This window comes from Erythranthe guttata, chromosome 7 (assembly GCF_056151865.1).
Source record: "Erythranthe guttata isolate IM_541 chromosome 7, IM_541, whole genome shotgun sequence".
Classification (NCBI taxonomy): domain Eukaryota; kingdom Viridiplantae; phylum Streptophyta; class Magnoliopsida; order Lamiales; family Phrymaceae; genus Erythranthe; species Erythranthe guttata.
In genome coordinates, this window is record NC_142539.1 from 1,881,817 (window position 1) to 1,899,360 (window position 17,544).

General features: G+C 35.4%; 4 protein-coding genes across 5 annotated transcripts; 1 reads left to right on the forward strand and 3 right to left on the reverse strand.

The window, feature by feature from the left end:
* Positions 1–639: 639 nt before the first annotated feature.
* Positions 640–4,612, reverse strand: LOC105953305 (type IV inositol polyphosphate 5-phosphatase 7). The gene is made up of 13 exons (XM_088820632.1): positions 4,250–4,612; positions 3,913–4,213; positions 3,733–3,811; positions 3,560–3,628; positions 3,358–3,466; positions 3,176–3,280; positions 2,364–3,075; positions 2,092–2,285; positions 1,883–1,991; positions 1,631–1,776; positions 1,338–1,560; positions 1,075–1,175; positions 640–974 (listed from the first exon to the last, which is right to left on the reverse strand). The coding sequence occupies exons 2-11, from the start codon at positions 3,940–3,942 to the stop codon at positions 1,338–1,340; spliced, it is 1,776 nt and encodes a 591-aa protein (XP_088676758.1). The 5' UTR covers positions 3,943–4,213; positions 4,250–4,612; the 3' UTR covers positions 640–974; positions 1,075–1,175.
* A 4,025-nt stretch (positions 4,613–8,637) lies between these two features.
* Positions 8,638–10,308, forward strand: RDM1 (RNA-DIRECTED DNA METHYLATION 1). Of its 2 annotated transcripts, none has more exons than XM_012976965.2 (3): positions 8,638–8,760; positions 9,198–9,340; positions 9,799–10,308. In XM_012976965.2, exons 2-3 carry the CDS (start codon positions 9,205–9,207, stop codon positions 10,170–10,172), a joined length of 510 nt encoding a protein of 169 aa, XP_012832419.2. In that variant the 5' UTR covers positions 8,638–8,760; positions 9,198–9,204; the 3' UTR covers positions 10,173–10,308. The 2 variants fall into 2 exon arrangements, with proteins under 2 accessions (XP_012832419.2, XP_088676759.1); XM_088820633.1 differs by having other exon boundaries at positions 8,755–8,866.
* Positions 10,309–10,374: 66 nt separating this feature from the next.
* Positions 10,375–13,288, reverse strand: LOC105953302 (LOW protein: PPR containing-like protein). Its single transcript, XM_012976962.2, has one exon. The coding sequence runs from the start codon at positions 13,066–13,068 to the stop codon at positions 10,510–10,512; it is 2,559 nt and encodes an 852-aa protein (XP_012832416.2). The 5' UTR covers positions 13,069–13,288; the 3' UTR covers positions 10,375–10,509.
* A 49-nt stretch (positions 13,289–13,337) lies between these two features.
* HMT3 (homocysteine S-methyltransferase 3) lies at positions 13,338–16,553 on the reverse strand. The gene is made up of 7 exons (XM_012976964.2): positions 16,136–16,553; positions 15,279–15,335; positions 14,917–15,149; positions 14,665–14,794; positions 14,257–14,460; positions 14,066–14,137; positions 13,338–13,657 (listed from the first exon to the last, which is right to left on the reverse strand). Exons 1-7 carry the CDS (start codon positions 16,313–16,315, stop codon positions 13,517–13,519), a joined length of 1,017 nt encoding a protein of 338 aa, XP_012832418.2. The 5' UTR covers positions 16,316–16,553; the 3' UTR covers positions 13,338–13,516.
* Between the last annotated feature and the right edge of the window lie 991 nt (positions 16,554–17,544).

A 17,544-nucleotide genomic window follows, 5' to 3' on the forward strand; every position in this document is an offset into this window, starting at 1 on the left:
AGCTCCACATTTTGAAATAAGATGATCTTAGAACACAATTTCTTGCATTATAAATATCAGATTGTAGTGCATCAGAAACCGTATTTTGGAACAAACTATAAGACATTTCACGAAATCTAGAAGATTCTGTTGAACATAAGGGTGGACGTGTAAGAAGATTCATAGTTGAAGCGGGTGGTTATAACTACCCAAACATAAAGATTTTTCTCGTAATTTAACCTTACCACAAGACGGTGGCCGTAATTTACCCTTTTACAGTTTACATATAAAAACTATACTGTAAAATGGCATTTCTGCAATATCTGCGAACTCTGTCTTTTTTTACTTGTTGTTGTTCTCTGTTTGTGAGCACTCTCAGCTCAGTTATTTATTTATTTATTAATTAATTAAGAGGGAAAGAAGAAAAAAGCAGACAAAGGGTATATAAATGTATGATGGGAGAAAACCAAGAAAACAACTTTTCAGCACAAAATCATTGACCTCCAAACAGAGCGCAAGGCCCTCTTGCTGTACTCTATTCATTCTTTTCTCTTTCTCTACTATCACGTTAGCAATGAGTGTTACATCACATTCACACTTGTCTAAAATAATAATAATTATTATTATTATTATTAATAATGATAAAAAAATTAAAGGATCTTTATTTTGAGACACAATCTAACTCTCTTCTTTTCAAGAATCTATGTCTTAACAAATAAAGAATCTTCATCAAGAGTTAAAATCAGGAGAAAAAACTAAAAAGATTAACACAAGTCTCTTCAACAAACGAATATTTCGGCTCGAATAAATTTACGTTATTTAATAAATTAAAAAAAAAAAACGAGTAACGATAGCTACAAATGCGAAAAACAATACCTAGTGGGAATTTAATTTGTGAAACAAAATGTAGTTCGTTAGGAAGGAAAATTAGCGCGGTCGATCGATCGATTCGTGTCGTGTGAAGTTAGCTGTCAATTTCTTGTGAATATCTACATCTGATAAAGACATTAGAGAAAACAAAATTAGACAAAGAAAAATAAAAAATCAGAAAGTGTGCATGAGAATGTTTCAAGTTAAGACAAAAAAAAGGTTCACCTTTCTCGTTTAACGGGCTAAGAAATGTCGCCATCGTTCTCCATGTTGAGTTTTCTTTATAAAAAAAATCAAAAAAAAAAAAAAAACCCGAAAAATGGTACCTGAAAAAAAAAAGAACGATACGAAGTTTAGTGCAAATACTTAACAAGATCCATAGGAATGAGTGTCATTGTTTCGAAAAAATCGTTGATCCGAGGATATACGTGTATTTGGGGGGGGGGGGGGGGGGGGGGGGGGGGGGGGGGTTAAAAACGTCATTTTACCTAAAAGAAGCAGAGTTCGGTATAGCCATGAGCATAAGGTAAAAGCTCTTCAACTTCAATTCTCGAGCTCGAATAACTCATACTCTTCCTTAATCGATTAGGAGCCGATTCGATTTCTGCCCAAAACACACTCGAAACTGGCCTATGATCCGAAAACCTAGATTCACCACGCGTGTACGATAATTGCTGGAGCCCACCTCCATACCACAATATTCGATCGCACCTTCATACGTAAATATAATATTAGTACTTAATTTCGAAAAAAAAAGCATGCAGAGTTTAATTATTATTACCATGCAGGCGTTCTTCGTTTCTCTTTAGGCATATCATCACCGACATATCTGTCGGAATTATGTGAGTATTTATACGTAGGTGGAAAATATATTTTCCCTTCTCTCCACCCATCGAAAACTCTGCCTCGTCTCTGTTCTATTCGGAGCTGCGAAAAAATCAAAAAATTATTTTTCGATTAAATGTTTAATGGCCGACGAGAAAATTGATCTTATAATAAGAGCATATATCAATATATAATAAAAATATCATACTTGGTCTTTTTCTAACAATGCTCTCCAATTTTGCATTTCAATTAGTGCTTTGGCGGATCGATACGGAAGTGCAATTCGATAATTGAGATCTCCGAGCCAAATAATTCGACTGCACCCGATTTTTTTAATTATCAGTGAACAGCAATAAAATATGAATTGTTGAAAATTTATATATCGTTCCAATTTTTACTTGAGCATATTAATCTTACTCATGCTCGAGAATTGTCTCAGGTGATTTCTCCTCGTTCACACCGTTAACTCGTGGGAATCTCGTTTTCCTTAGAATTTCGATAAAGTCGGCATTTCTTCGTAACTCATCGCCTTCTTTCTGACCGGAAGTCAAGTGAGTGCATACAAAGCAAAGGCTGGTTTGATGCAATAACATGCTTATCGAAATCGATCCCTTCATAAGAAAACCATAAAATTAGTCGATTATTTCAAGAATTAACAAAAAAAAAAAAAAAAAAATCAGTCTTATTACCTTATTACCAAGGTAGCCCATCAATCCTCTGCCAACACAAGAAACCTTAATATTCCTTACATGTTCGGTCAACTCACTCCGAACCCAAACAGTGAGATAAACACCGACCATTTGTTTACTCGCAACTAGAGAGTATCTCGACCGTCCGATCGCGGTGCAAGAATCATCCATCGCAGGTGCATACGCACTGTACGAAGTTGGAGAGTAGAGAACCGTACTGGGCGAATCCCCGTTCATATAATCCTCGTCCGAACCCCACCGTGAAAAATCGCTCGCCCTTTGGCCCCACGAGTAGTCGCTCGGCCTCCGGCTCGACGAGTAGTCACTCGCACGCGGGCCCGACGAAGAGTAGTCGCTCGGGCGATGACTAGACGATGAGTCACTCGGCCTGTGGCCGAAGAATGCACGGTCACACACGCTGTATCTCCGATCGAGACGAGGCTGAGGGGTAGAACCGTCATTTTCCATTCTCGAGGATTGTGGGGTTTGGAAGGACCGACGGGGGAGAAAAGTCGAGGCTTTGTTTCTGTTCGAGCCCTCGAAATCGGAGTTCCATTCCGCGACGGGGTCCGGTACGGGCGAAGGGGTATAACGGTCATTCTCGACGTTGTTGTTTAAGGTTTTCTTGATGAGAGAGAGCCATTTTCTGGCGGGGCCGTTGTCTTCAGCACCGAGAATATTGCCGGCGTTTAAAGGGACTATTTCTTGAAATCTAATTAATCAAAACAACAACAAAAAAACGACTAATGTTCGTTATAAGGAAGAGGACGAAGTTCAAGAAGTCGAACTACGAAATCGAAATTATGTTATACCCGAGTACGTAAATGTCTGCAGGGGGGGCAGAATGTAACCAATCATCTAAGTTCATATTGTTCCCGGGCGATTTCCCTCCCACATTCCATGTCGATACGAAAACACTAATCGAAAAAAAAAAATCGAATGCTTTTAGAATTTCAATAAAAAAGATCGATTTTTTTTATAGCAACGAACAAACCTATAGTTCTGTATATTTATGATCTGAGGGTGATCGAGATAGCCTCTGCCCCGCCTCGAACGGGACCTCGAACGGGAAAACGAACGCTCTACGTTCTTCGTCGAATTTTCTGCAAAATCATTTCAGCATTCACATATCAACATTGATTAAAATTGCAAACGAATTACGGAGTTTTTAAACGGTAGATTCGAAAAATACTAACCTGTTTTACTTTTCTTGATTGTGGATGGCTCCCTCTCAGAGAAGCTGTTCCTCCATTCCACATCAGCACCTATAGAGACAGAATAAATCACTAATTAAACTTAAAAATTCAGAAAAGAAATCAAGAATTCATATCAGCAAAATAAAATTAAATAAGTAAACAAAAATATTTACCTTTATACACAGCTCCATCTTCCTCAGTTTTGCACTTGATACTGAACCATTTTCTGATCAATTTTCTAGACCATGAGAGCTTCACATAATACAAAATTAAAATTCACATCAGCAAATTAAAAATAAAAAAATAAAAAAAAAAAATTCAAGAAATTTTAAGATGGGGTAAAGAAAAAAAACCTTGCTTTTCTTGGAATTTTCATCTTTCATCGTTGCACACTATTTCTTCATGCGACAATCTTTCCAAAATAAAAATAAAAATCCGATCTTTACAACTGAATTTCTCCAATGATAAAAAAAATCCCTTTTTAAGTTTCTCTACTGTTAATTTGCCTCCAATTCCTTCAAATTCCAACTCTCATGCAACAAAAGTGATGAGATTTGCAAAAGGGCAACCCCAATTTTCAGAAATTCTTCAGTTTTTACAGCATACTCACTGTGAAACTCCCATCAAGATTCAATTTTTAATTTCTTGAATCACCTCTGTAAACGCTCTCACACAGAGAGTGTTGGACACGCAGTGAATGTGAATATGCCCGGAATTGCTAGTGACTCGGAAATGAGACAAGAGTTACTTAAGAACAAGACAACGCAATTATGAGAGAGAGAGAGAGAGAGAGAGAGAGAGAGAGAGAGAGAGAGAGAGAGAGAGAGGGGTAGATTTTGATTTTCCTTTTTTCTTGAAAACAGAGACTCGGTTCTGATGAGTAGCAAAAATAAGTAACAGCAAAGTATCGAATTTTGAACAGAATAAAGTGCAAGCCATAACAGCACAACCCCCCCCCCCCCCCCCCCTACTTTTCTCTCTCACACACACACCCACATTGGTGTGTGCGTTTTATACTTTTATTTTTTCTTTTTAAAAAAAAAAAGAAAAAAACCCAAACCCCAATGCCGGCCCAGCATAACGGGTGTGGGGGCAAACTGGGTCGTCGTTTTGCCGACGATCAATGACTAAAACGACCTGAATTGGGTTGCCCGAAGACCCTGCCCTAATTGGTCAGCAAAAGTTAGAGAGAGAAAGAAAGGCCAAGATTTTGTTTTAAAGGCTAAAAAATACATATTTTGTTTCCCATATCTCTTACTACCAAAGTTAAAGCAGATCAAAAAAGAAGAGCAAATAAAGAGAAAGCTTGCTGTATTTGATTTTTTTCATGTTATTCTTTTAAGGGTTTATTTTATTTAAATTTCTTATTTTTTATTTTTATTTTAATGTTGTTGTTCTCTTGCTTTATACAATGTAATAATATATCTTCTTTTCTTGGACTCTGGTGTTTTTATTATTGTCTGCTGCAAGAATTTTTGGCAATTGGTTGGAGAGCTAAGAGTATTGTCAATTGTTTGAGCATTAAGGATTCTTTTTTGGGGTTTGTGTTAGTATCTACACATATTTTTAGTTAATTAGTCCTTAGAATTTAATACAAAAATTACGTAAAATATTTGTCGCTTTCGTCGACATCGAAATAGCATTCGTCACTCGATCCCTCATTTTTTAAAAGATTTTCGTCAATGTGAAAATTTTAGTAAAATTTCGGATCGAAAGTCTAAAATGTTAAATATAAAAGAAAATTAAATGCTATTATAGGGTGCCCACAATATATTTGCCATTGCTTGTATGTGATTGCCTAAAAAGATGAAGAATTATTATATTGATTTGTATAAATAAACAAAATATATATAAATAAAATGAAATTAAATGAAATGAGAGAGACAAGGAATTAAAGAAAATGTGGGGAATATAGTTAGAAGCATTTGAGGCTGAAAAAATAGTGGTTGTGTAATATTGACAGGAGCAGATGTCTCAGTTTAGGGGGTTTGTGGTCCTTTCCTTTTGAATGCATAAGTTACTTTCACGAGCTGCCACTCTCGATGAAATACACCGTGTAGATTTTTACATTTACACACACACACACACATATTGGTGTGTAGATCAACGGTAAAAATTCATTAAGTGTAACCTTCATCGGGTGTAGCATAAAAAAAATCGATTTATTGCCTGTCTTTGACTCGTGAATCTTGTGGATTATTTTGGATTTTATTTTCCTCTTGCTAATTATCTTATTTCTTTTCTTTGATTTTTCCCATTTCTCTTTCAATGAGAAAGAGACATGCAGTCAAGTACGTGCATTTGGATAAACACAGTTATCGTTTAATATATAGTCTGTAAATCGCGCACGAAAGACGTAAACTGCACTCGCCTCCATGTATTATTTGTAATTATCAAGAAAAAAGTTATATATTTCCTTACGAAAACGTATACCTCATTTTATTATTTATTTTTTGATTAGTCCAATAATTTTTCGACTGATCGACATAAACCGTAAAGACTATATGATTTGATTTTTAGCCTTGATAAAAAATTCAAAAATTAGAAAAAAAAAAAAAAAAAAAAAAAAATTAAAATCCACATAGGTTGTGGGGCCACGCCGGCGGCCAATCCGGCTGCCGCCGCCCTTCCCGGAGTACATGCAACCATATGTCAATCTCTTGGCTCAATACTTTGAAACCATGCTCAACACCAAAATCATCAAAAGCCCAAAATTCTTTGTTGACTCGTCTTAAAGAAATGCAATTTAATTTAATTAAAAGAATAAATTAAAGATTTATTTGTTAATATATTTTGGATTATTTTGTCAAATTTTCATGATTATTTAGGGGGCAAAGCAAAATTATAATGATTACTAGTAAATTAAGCTGACGGCGGAAGTGCTTAATTTTGGTCCCATTAAACCTTAGTCATGAACAAATATAATTATTAGTGAAGCATCCACTACAATTTTAGACTTATACCTTATTTTTTTGGGACCCAAACAAAACTTGTGATCATTAGGGTTTTTGCATCAATCCATCATATATTTTAGGGTGGGTGGATTTTATTTGTCAAATTAAATGCCTTTGTGCCCCTTCAATTCAATCGTGATGTTAATTGACTTTTTTTTTTTTCCTATTAGACCTCGTTTGGTTGGGAAGATTAGTTATGATCAATTAAATAATTAGACTTTGTTTGATGTTTGGTATCCGTAATAACTTGTCTGGTCGACCCGTAAACATTATATTATCATGGCTTATCTCGTTTTATATTACCCATAAATTACACCTACACCCCTGAAGTATGCTAAAATAACTTTAAGGTCCCTATGATATCGGTAATTAGAGTCGTAGCGCAGTATTAATTTCAGGAAGTGGTGGAGACAATGTAGAGCTATGGGGTGACTTCCTGAAATTAATAGACCATTAGAACTCTAACCGTAATAACTTATCTAATGCATTATCTCGTTGGAGTTTAATTTATAACTAGAGGGACCGTAAAATAATTTTAGCATATCTCAGAGATGTAACGGTAATTACCCTATATATTATAAAAAGAGCAAGAACATATCTAAACACTTGCATTTGATGAATCAAAGGCAGAAAATCAAGATTCACTATACAGTCAAAAAAGAGCAAAATTTGATCTTCTGCCTTTTTTTTAGGGTTTTCTCCTTTTATACTTGGCCCCAATTCAATAGTGCTCTCTTCCTTTTGCACTTTCGCTTCTATATTTAATATTTTTTTATTTTTTTTTTAATATTTATCCTTTCTTTACAATATTTTCTTGCTCCCTTTGAGATAATTCAAATCTCCATATATAACTTTTTTTCGTTTACAACTCATTCTTTAATTAATGTTTAACAAATAAGAAAAAAAGAAAAATACAAAAAGATACATCTTTCTATTACCATTTTTATTTATTACAGTCTGGTGCAATAAATTTTGAAATAAATGTATATATATTGTGTCATATTTTGCGTGTTGTAGTTCTCATATATATCAGGCATTAAACTCTTTCACTGTTCTGCATATGGAAGTGAACGAGTCGAGCTCGCCTGTTTCGGAAGGCTCGAAATCGAGCTCTACGAGTTGAGATTTTCTGACTCTCATAAAATTCGATGAGCTTGAGTTAACTCATGCTCAAGCTTTAAAAATAATTCTATTTTTTAATAATAATTATAATTCTTATAATCAACCAAGCAAAAGACCATAAAGGGAAGATAATCACATAAGATAAAGAATAAGGCTGCTGCATATTCATTTAACTTTTTTTTTTCCCCTTTTTTAAATTAAATAAATAGTTACACCGAAAGAATTCGGATTAGATATTCCTTAATCCTTATTCCTTAACCTTGTCTTTACTCAATCATTTTTAAATTGCATTAATAAAGCATATCATATGCTAATGCTGCCGTAATCACATCCTAAATATGCTTTATTTTTGCTAATTGTGACTAATTAAATATATAGATGCATTTGGGATCAAATTCTGATTTAATTTGCACACAAATTTTATACTTGCTGATGGATACTTAAATGGGCTTATGTGATATTTTAAATAGTTGATTATTTATTGGTTGAGTATGTACTCGGCTCAAATGGCCCAAAAATAAATAAATAAAAACTTTCTTTTAAAAAAAATGTTTTCTTTAATTGAATGCAAGTTGTTTGTTTGTTTTTTTTTAATATAATTTTACTCAATATGAAGGGTATATATGTCTAATCGAGATATCGTCATTTTTTCAATATTCTCTATATCCCATATTATTTCTCATTTTTTTCTAAATTATTTGTTACTTTAAATTTTCAATAAAACATTAATTCAAATAATTATTAATAGCGAGGATATTTTAGTACTTACTACATTTTGTTACTATATTCAATGTGTATTTATTGAGTTTCTTAATAACTACACTATCACCTAAAACATCATATAATATAAGACGTGAGTAGTAGAAGGTACGGAAATGGTACTAAAGTGTAATTTACCTTTTATAAATTTATCATATTTTCGTAAAAACAAATATTTACCATTATTTAATAATAATAATAATAATTTTGGATAAGATAAACCATTATTTATTATTACACACAATAAAATCATAATTTTAGATAATAAATTTAAAAAACTAATTTGTGGAAATTGTATTTTCTCAATTGTCAGTGCTGACGATATCCAAAACGCAGCGCTCTCTCTCTCTCTCTAAATTCAACCTGGTAAATAACGCCCTCTCTCTCTCTCTCTCTCTCTCCTTTCTGTTTTTTTTTTTTTTTTTTTTTCAGAATTTCTCTGTAATTTTTCTTCGATGATTTGGAGTCTGCGGTACCTGAATTTTATTTCTCGGCATTTTTTAATTTTTTAATCAAATATATCGTCGTCTTCCTTGATCCCATTTCTCATTTATGTCAATTTGTGTTTTTCTAGGTTACCGCTGCAATTAATTTCCCCCAAATCATAAATCATGCTGCAAATTTATCAGAGCTAATTAAATTTTAATTTATCTGAATGCAATTCAAATTATATAACCCGAAAATGGAATCGATGATGAAATCGCAGTTTTAGTTCTTCGTGTTTAGTTTTAATTTTTATGAGATTGCTTTAATTTGCATTTCCATTAAATAAAACCCCCTTTTTTTAATTGGATTGTGAATAGGTCAATAATGAAGAGTTCAATGCCATCTAATGATCAAGTAGAGATTTCGTCGGACGAATCTTCTTCTTCCTCTGATGCAGACGATGATGTCGTAATGAGCCATCACCTAAACGATGAACACGACGTAGAATTATCCGACGAAGGTAATTAAATCAACTTAATAGCTACCGTTTATTACCGACGTTTGTGCAATTTTTTTGGATATTTTGATGACATAGGATTTGCAATGTATATCGGATTTTGTAGTAGTTGTATTACTGTTCTCATTCGTTTTAATTATGAGCTATCATGCCTTATTTGATTCGATAAAAGTAAATATTAGGCCTCGTTTGGTTCCTAAGATAAAATTTAGTCAAGATAAGATTAAATTATCTCATAAAAACCCAACTACTTTGGTTCGTTGCTCGTATTTAAGACTTCCCGTGTAATTCTAAGACGATTCGCCCTAGAAACATGCGTATTTTAGAGGAGGCTGTTTCTTTGATTTATCGTTTCATAGAGTTGTTCACGTTTCTTGTACAGATGTACGATTCTAAAACTATCGATAAATGAAGTCAAATCTACATTCGATTTTATCTGACGTGGTTTAAAAAAATTACAGCATGGCTATTCAGAAGAGCAAAGAGCTACCAAGAATATATGAAGTTGATACCTATACCAGCCAAACGAGGCACTATCATTCCCTACACTTCATGGACAGGATTAGGCAGCTCGATTAAGCAGATTTACGAGCAGCCTTTGCATTATCTTACAAATCTTCACTTGAGAAATTTGGACCAAGAGAGATTCGGAGCAGAAAACGAGAATATTCCCCTCGACACGATTGTTCATCCGTCAAAAGCTGAGGCCAGCATTTGGCTCGTTGAAGAGATTAATCGAAAAACCTCGTCCCCACATCATTTGGCTAAAATGTGGAGTGATTGTTCGATGTATCATGCTTTTATCGATCCCGTTTTTCCGAAACTAGGTTGTTAGAATCTGTTAGGGTAAACTAGAATGATGTAGAAGTTTTTGTTTGGTTTCGCGTATGGTGTTTTGTTTCGGATTAAGATTTATCTGTTCTATGTTGAAATGTTTTGTTGGAAGTCCTTTATATATCCTTTTTTGATCACATAGTTGTAGTTGTTTGGTAAATTGGTAATTAGGTATCGAAATTGGATGGATCGGGTCGGAATAATTTTATTTTTCCGAAAAAGTTCTAATTTTTTTTCGGAAGTAAAAGATGATTTCGAATTACGGGTTCTGAAATTTTCGGAATCTAAAATTTCATCCTGGTTCCGAAAGGATTTTAAAATTTAAAATCACACTACATTCACCAATAATCACCACAAGAACACTCCCCTCGCCGGAAAAAATGAAACCTCTTATTATCCCTCACTACAATTTCCCGATCGTAAACTTTAGACACAATCTTCGCAAATGTATGACAATCCAAACACATCCTCAAATTCTTCACAACCCTCACGGCCACTCCCCTTCCGGAAGAAACGAGCCCAAACGCAATCGCCACCTTCTCACTATGCCGACTCAGCAAAAACTCCTTCTCCCCTTCATCAACATCCATCAAAACATTCGTCAAATCCCAAAAATACCCCTCATCTCCGATTCTACCGTTTATCTCATCAAGCATCGATGCAATGATCCCATTCGACGGATGAGATTCGCTCCCACAAGTGAACTCATGCACCACACCGTCGATCTCGATCGAACTCGAACCAGGTACTTTTTTCATACCCTTTTCTCTCATACGCATCCTTACAGTCGCCACATCATCCCATTTTCCAAAAGAAGCGTATATATTCGATAGAAGAACGTGGGCCCCGGTTTTTTCATAATTAGATTTAGTCAACTTTTCTCCTGCAAAAGATGCCATCTTTTCGTTCTTGTGTGTTCTACAAGCACTTAAAAATGAGCTCCAAATTTCACCCGTGGGCTCCACGGGCATACCATTTATGAAATCGAGAGCTTCGTTCAGGAACCCGGCCCGACCCAAAAGATCCACTACACACCCGTAATGAACAATACTTGGGGTGATGTTATAATATTCCTTCATAGTTTCGAATATATCCATTCCTTGCTTGACTAAACCCGAGTGGCTGCATGCAAATAGTAAACCGGAGAAAACTACTGCATCAGGGTGGACCCCACGCGTGACCATCTCTTCGAAAAGCTCTAGCGCCCGTTTGCCGTTTCCTTCCATTGCCACTGCTCCGATTGCTGCTGTCCAAGCAGAGACATCCTTCTCCTTCATCGAGTCGAAAATCTCCATTGCGATTTTGGGGGACCCACACCGAGCGAACATGTCTACTAGAGATGTATCAAGCCTTATGTTACGGTTGATATTGTGTTTCTTGATGTAATTGTAAGTCCATTTTGCGAGATCGAGAGCTCCTAAATAGCCACATGCTGAGGCAATGCTCACCATTGTCGCCTCATCTGGTATTAACCCTTCTTTCTGCATGGAGTGGAAGAGCTCAATTGCTTCTTTAAAAAAACTTTCATGGACTAAAGCAGCGATGATTGTGTTCCAAGAAACGAGATTTCTCTCGGGCATTTCGTCGAACACCCTTCGAGCAGACTCCACGTCACCGTTTCTAGCGAAACCTGCAAGAAGAGAGTTCCATGAAACGGTGGTCTTGTTCGGCATTTGATCGAACACTCTGCAAGCCAATTCTTGCCTATTAGACTTTGCGTACATATCGATCAATGAATTGCTGATGTTATCCCAATTTTCGAGCCCGTTTCTTAAAACATAGGCATGACATTGCATACCAAAGCTATAATCACCTAGTTCAACTGAGGATGTGATAACTGACAACATAGTGACTCTATCCGGTTTCGGTCCAAAATCGAGCATTTCACGAAATGTATCAAGTGATTCTCTAACCTTTCCCAATTTCACATAATTCGACATGACTGTATTATAAAGAACCAAATTTCGATCGACGCATTCATCGAAGAGTTGCATTGCCTTGTCTGCTGCTCCACATTTCATATACATGTCAACAAGAGCATTCACCATTACAGCGTTCGAAGTTAGCCCCGATCCTGTAAGATAATCAAGAACCCTCTCTCCCAAATCAACGTCACCCGATTTCGCACAAGACGAAATCACGCTCGTCATCGTAACTTCGTTGGGCTCAATCCCCTCTGCCACCATTTCGAAAAACAGAGAGACAGCCTCTTGATGCCGGTCCTTCGTAGCGTACCCACAAATCAAACTAGTCCAGGAGACGACATTTCTCTCGGACATTCCGTCGAACACCTTCCTCGCACTATCAGTTTCGCCGCACTCCCCATAACAATACACCAAAGAGTTGGAGACGAAAACATCCTCGTGGTAACCCATTTTCACGGCGGAGGCGTGAACTTGCAGACCTTCGAAAAGGCTCAAGCGTTTCGTACACGCGCTCAGAACAAACGGAAATGTGTAATTATCAGGCTCAACGCCATCAATCAGCATATTTACATACAGCGAAATCGCCTCACGAGAATCCCCAGCTATTGAATTTCCTCTAATCAAAGAATTATACAGGTAAGTTATACTACCGCTGCAATCCTCTCTGCTGTTCCTGAATATTGTAAAAGCTTTTTGTGCGTACTCCAAGCTTTCGGCAGAGCCCATCTCTGAGTATTTGGCAATGAGTTTTGTCAGTACGGCGGCGTCGCCAATTGCGCCATTCTTTGTGAACTGGGAGTGCAGCTGTTTAATTTCGTGAAGATTCTTGCAAGATTTAAGAGACCCAGTACTTGAATTGAGCTTCTGTGAAATGGGCTCCGATTGAATTTGAATTTGAGTTTTCGAAATTGGAGCTAATTTGGCGGAGGCGGTGGTCGGAGGAGGAGAGAAGACAACACTGGTGAAAGCCATCGGCGCTCAGAAAGTGTTTGTGATATGTTCTGAGAGAGCTTTTTAACTAACTTTTAACTGGAAATTTGACATCTTTATGTTTGTTCAGATAAATTTTTAAATGATTTAATCATTTGAGCTCTCTGAATTATTTATATACATATGATTAAATTCTTCTTATGCTGAAATTTTGCTATAAAGACAAAGCGATTTGGCAATTCGACTATAATTCGGTTCCAAAATCATCATTCGACAGTAACCGTAACTGAAATGCTAAATATCGTACGAAATTTACCAGGTACTATAGTTTCGATTAGCACTGCTTTAAAATAGAACATACACACACACATATATATATATACATACACTTTATTCTTGGTTTCATAAGGTTCATACATAAATACAAATTATAAGATCAGGTCCTTACATATATATATATATATATATATATATATATATATTGAAATATTCAGTTCTTAGAGAGAATCTTGGAAATAGCTCTAATGGTGTTTGGTGTAGTTCTGCAGCAACCTCCAATAAGAGAAGCTCCAGCATCGCGCCATTTTCCCACGTACGATACGAAATCCACATCAGCAATGCCAGTCGATGGCTTCAACAAAAATAGAATTTTAGTCATCAATTCTTGTGTATAACATTTTTTAGTAAAAAAAAAAAAAGAGGGTTCTAAATGTGGTAAACAATGTTATACATATACATTATTTGTATCACAAAAAAAATGTGTTTAATGGAATCCAACTAGGAGGGGAAATCGGACGGATCAGATCGGAATTGGCATTTCCGGATGAAAAAAAAAATCATTTTTTTCTCTGAAGTGAAAAACTAACTCCAATTCCGTTTCCAATAGAATCAGAAAAATCGGAATTCAGAATGAAAAATATTGTTCAAAAAAAGGAAAAATTTCGGATTGGAATCGGCGGAATTCGAAAGTTTTGTTCCAATTTTCCACGCCTAGATCCTACATTGTAGAACAACAAAATCGGGAATAAAATCGACTCACCACCCATTCCTTTTTGTTGCCATCGTAAGTCTCCCAGCTGTTCGGGTATACAAGAATTGGTTTATTCGTCACCTGCAAAATGCAAAATCGTGGAAACATAGTTAAATTAGATCTTAAATTTGAGAAAATTACCATAATATTATGATAATCCTTTGTGATTATTATTATAATTATTATACGAAATTTCGTACGGTTTGGATTGATTGGATGAGTCCATGGATGTATCTTGGTGGGGTGCAATTAATTCCAACTCCAACGACTCGATCACAAGAATTAGCGACCAACGCGCAATCTTCAATCGAATCTCCATTTGCCACGTGGGTCCCGTCTTTGCAAGAGAAAGAAAACCAAGCCGGGATATTTATTCCCTCTTCCTCAAGAAGCTCCGCATACGCCTATCATTGTTGATAAACATAGGCCTTAATTTATTTATTTTCTTCATCTTAGAAGAAACCGAATTAACTAATTTGCATTATTTCAAAGAGTACAAACCAAATTATGTCGAAATATATTTCAAAGTGGCCTTGTTTTCGGTAAATAAACGATAAACGATAAATGAAATTAGCATAAAGGATATAAATATATATATATATATATACCTGAGCTTCAAGTTTATTAGGAATGGTCTCAAAAGCAATCAAATCGGCTCCCGACTCGGCCAAAACCCGAACCCGTTTCCGGTGAAAATCTTTAAGAGTTTCTAAACCGACATTATCTCCATAAACCCCACTGCAAAATCAAGCAAACAAAAAAGAATTGAACTTAATAGAATGCAATAGGTAAATGGATCAAAAACGGATAGGATCCGTTTGGATCCAACGGGTTAGGTTTTTTGTATTCGCTTAACGAACCTATACTCGGAACCATCGGCCAAATAAGCCCCGTAGCTTCCGACGGATGCAGCGACCAAAACGGGGCGGTTTTTCGGTGTTAGCATTCCATCTGTTGAAATGTCCCACGAGCCCTTGGTAGCATTCTCGTAATATAAATCCCGAGCCTCGCATGCTATTTTAACGCTTTTTTCGAGCAATGATTCGCCTTCTTTTTTCGAAAATCCCTTTGCTTCAAAACCTTGAAGAGTAGCCTGTCACATGCATGCACATAACAACTTAATATTTAATTTAACATCATAGTTTACAGAATCAAAAAAAATATTAATTTTTAATTCGTAAAATTAATAATTCTTGAAATTAAAATCGAAAAATGTGAACACCTGATAAGATGAAGATATAATTATGTTTGCACCAGCTTCTAGGTAATCCAGGTGAACCTGATCGACAATCAAATCAAACTCAAACACAACTCCGAAAGCTCGATAAAATATTCGAATAAATTCAAACAAATATGTATCGTTCAACTCGACTCGGTTTGTTTATAATCATACCACTACTTGTAGATTAGATACATACACATATAACTTCACCAAAATTACAAAATTGCCACCTAATCTTGATTGTGTTCTTTAATTTATTGCAGGAAAACGACACGTGTCACACGGCATGAATTGTACTGAAAGAGAACAACGAGGTGGAGAACTTAGAATTTATCCACCTACTCGTCAGAAGATGACGTGTAAAAACTTCTTTTTTTTTCTCAAATAAATAAGACCCGTTTGGTTGCCAAGATAAGTCATGATTAACTAAATAGTTGGACTTAATTTGATGTTTGGTATCCTCAATAACTTGCCGGGTCGACCCGCCAAAATTATATAATCATGGCTTATCTTGTCTTATCTTGGCTTATCTTGCCTTTTAATGAGTTTTTTTTGTAAGACCTTTCAACCTCCAATAAAATAATTGGGTCTCATTAGATTATTTAATCTTATCTTGTCAACCAAACGGGGCCTAAGAAGATTAAAGAGAAATTAAAAAAAATTAAAACCATGATTAAATATGCATGTTCGACTGATTAAATTAATTTAACAGAATTTAAAAAAAAAAAAGAACGATGATGAAATCCTGAATAAACCTCGTACTCAGACCATTTGAGATAGGGACAGTTTATATATATATATATATATATATATATATATATATATATATATATATATATGAAGGAAAAAAGGGGTACCCTTCTGATGAGGTGGGGTGAACTAATGAGGCACTTAGCACTCCACAGAGGATCGTTCAGGTTGGCCCCATGCCGTTCGAGCTCCGTCGCAAGTCCGCCGTCGATGACGGCGGAGCCACCGCACTGGCTGAGGAAACTTTTCATGAAAGCGGAAGGGTGGTCAGCTGTTTTAAGAACCATGTTGGCAGAAATTACTGGATTTATGTGGGCACTCTTAGTTGTCTGTATACACGGCCGCGGAAGCGGCGGTGGCGGCGGCGGTGGTGGTGGTGGTGGTGTGTGGGGGTGGGAGTATTGTTTGTTCTGAATATAAAGAGGAGAAGAGAAGTTTCTTTTTATGTGTACTCAAGCCAGTAGCAAAACGTTGGCAAGAATATGAGTAGAAAACAAGAATTCCATTTAATAATTAATTTTCCCCATAAGATAACTCTACCTTTTAAAATTTAAATAAATCAATTATAATAGTGTAAATTCGGTTACTGGTAAGGTTAAATCACGAAAAAAAATTATCATATTTGAGTTATGGTAATAAATATTTAATATAATCTTCTAGTTACGTGGAATGCTCTCTAATTCGTATTTATTTTGAAAAAAAATGTATTGAATGCTCTCTAGTTTGTATTTATTTTGTGAAAACAAATGTAGTTTCTGATGAATCGTAATTTGATATTTATAATGTCATTTTCTTTCAAAATGTGAAGCTTGAAAAAGATAAAATGAGTATAAACTGGAAAATATTTCTTATAATTTAGAAAATTCGATAAAAATCAAGTGAATGTGTAATAAGATTGATAATTGAGGTGTACGTGTATTTATTTTAAAATCTTCAATTTTTTGCTCAAAAAGGGGTAAATTTTTGTATGCCGCCATTGATTATCTATTTCAATGTATCTAGTGCAAGATCAAGGCTATATTAATTTTCCCTCGAATTAAAGCACTTTATTTTCTTTCCCTTTCTTTTTTTCGTTTTGTTTTGAGAAAACAACAAAGACATAAAAACAGATGAAATTCATTATATTTCCTCAAAAAAGCAAAAAAGAATAAAAAATAAAACCATTACATAAAGCATGTGTGAAAAATATTATCTCAATTGTATGGTAAAATATAATCACATGAAATTTGTGTCATCTCTCTTGAACATCAAATATAAGACCAACGCTCAGTCCGTAAGGGATAACCTAGCGGATGGAGGAAGTGAGTTTGTGTTAGTTGATTCAAATTCGAATTCCCTTGTCAATTGTCGCTAGGTCGAGTTAGTCGCACATAATTAATCTACTGTGGTTAACCTCTCTCGTATAATTAACAAACCATTATACGAAAGCGTAGATTTATTAGTGCACATATGATTGGTTCCGGATTCCTTCATTGCAAAAAAAAAAAATTAAAATACAAGAGTATAAGTTTACCAC

What these genes read in the sequence shown, in the direction of transcription:
- LOC105953305 (XM_088820632.1), bottom strand. Translation starts at nt 3,942, where the DNA reads ATGAAAGATGAAAATTCCAAGAAAAGCAAG. An exon ending in GCAGACATTTACGTACTCGG is followed by an intron (nt 3,076 to 3,175) that starts GTATAACATAAT and finishes TTGATTAATTAG; the next exon opens with ATTTCAAGAAATAGTCCCTT. An exon ending in AAACGAAGAACGCCTGCATG is followed by an intron (nt 1,561 to 1,630) that starts GTAATAATAATT and finishes TTACGTATGAAG; the next exon opens with GTGCGATCGAATATTGTGGT.
- RDM1 (XM_088820633.1), top strand. An exon ending in CGTAGAATTATCCGACGAAG is followed by an intron (nt 9,341 to 9,798) that starts GTAATTAAATCA and finishes AAAAAATTACAG; the next exon opens with CATGGCTATTCAGAAGAGCA.
- LOC105953302 (XM_012976962.2), bottom strand. Translation starts at nt 13,068, where the DNA reads ATGGCTTTCACCAGTGTTGTCTTCTCTCCTCCTCCGACCACCGCCTCC.
- HMT3 (XM_012976964.2), bottom strand. Translation starts at nt 16,315, where the DNA reads ATGGTTCTTAAAACAGCTGACCACCCTTCCGCTTTCATGAAAAGTTTC. An exon ending in CTAATAAACTTGAAGCTCAG is followed by an intron (nt 14,461 to 14,664) that starts GTATATATATAT and finishes CAACAATGATAG; the next exon opens with GCGTATGCGGAGCTTCTTGA. An exon ending in TCATCCAATCAATCCAAACC is followed by an intron (nt 14,138 to 14,256) that starts GTACGAAATTTC and finishes TGCATTTTGCAG; the next exon opens with GTGACGAATAAACCAATTCT.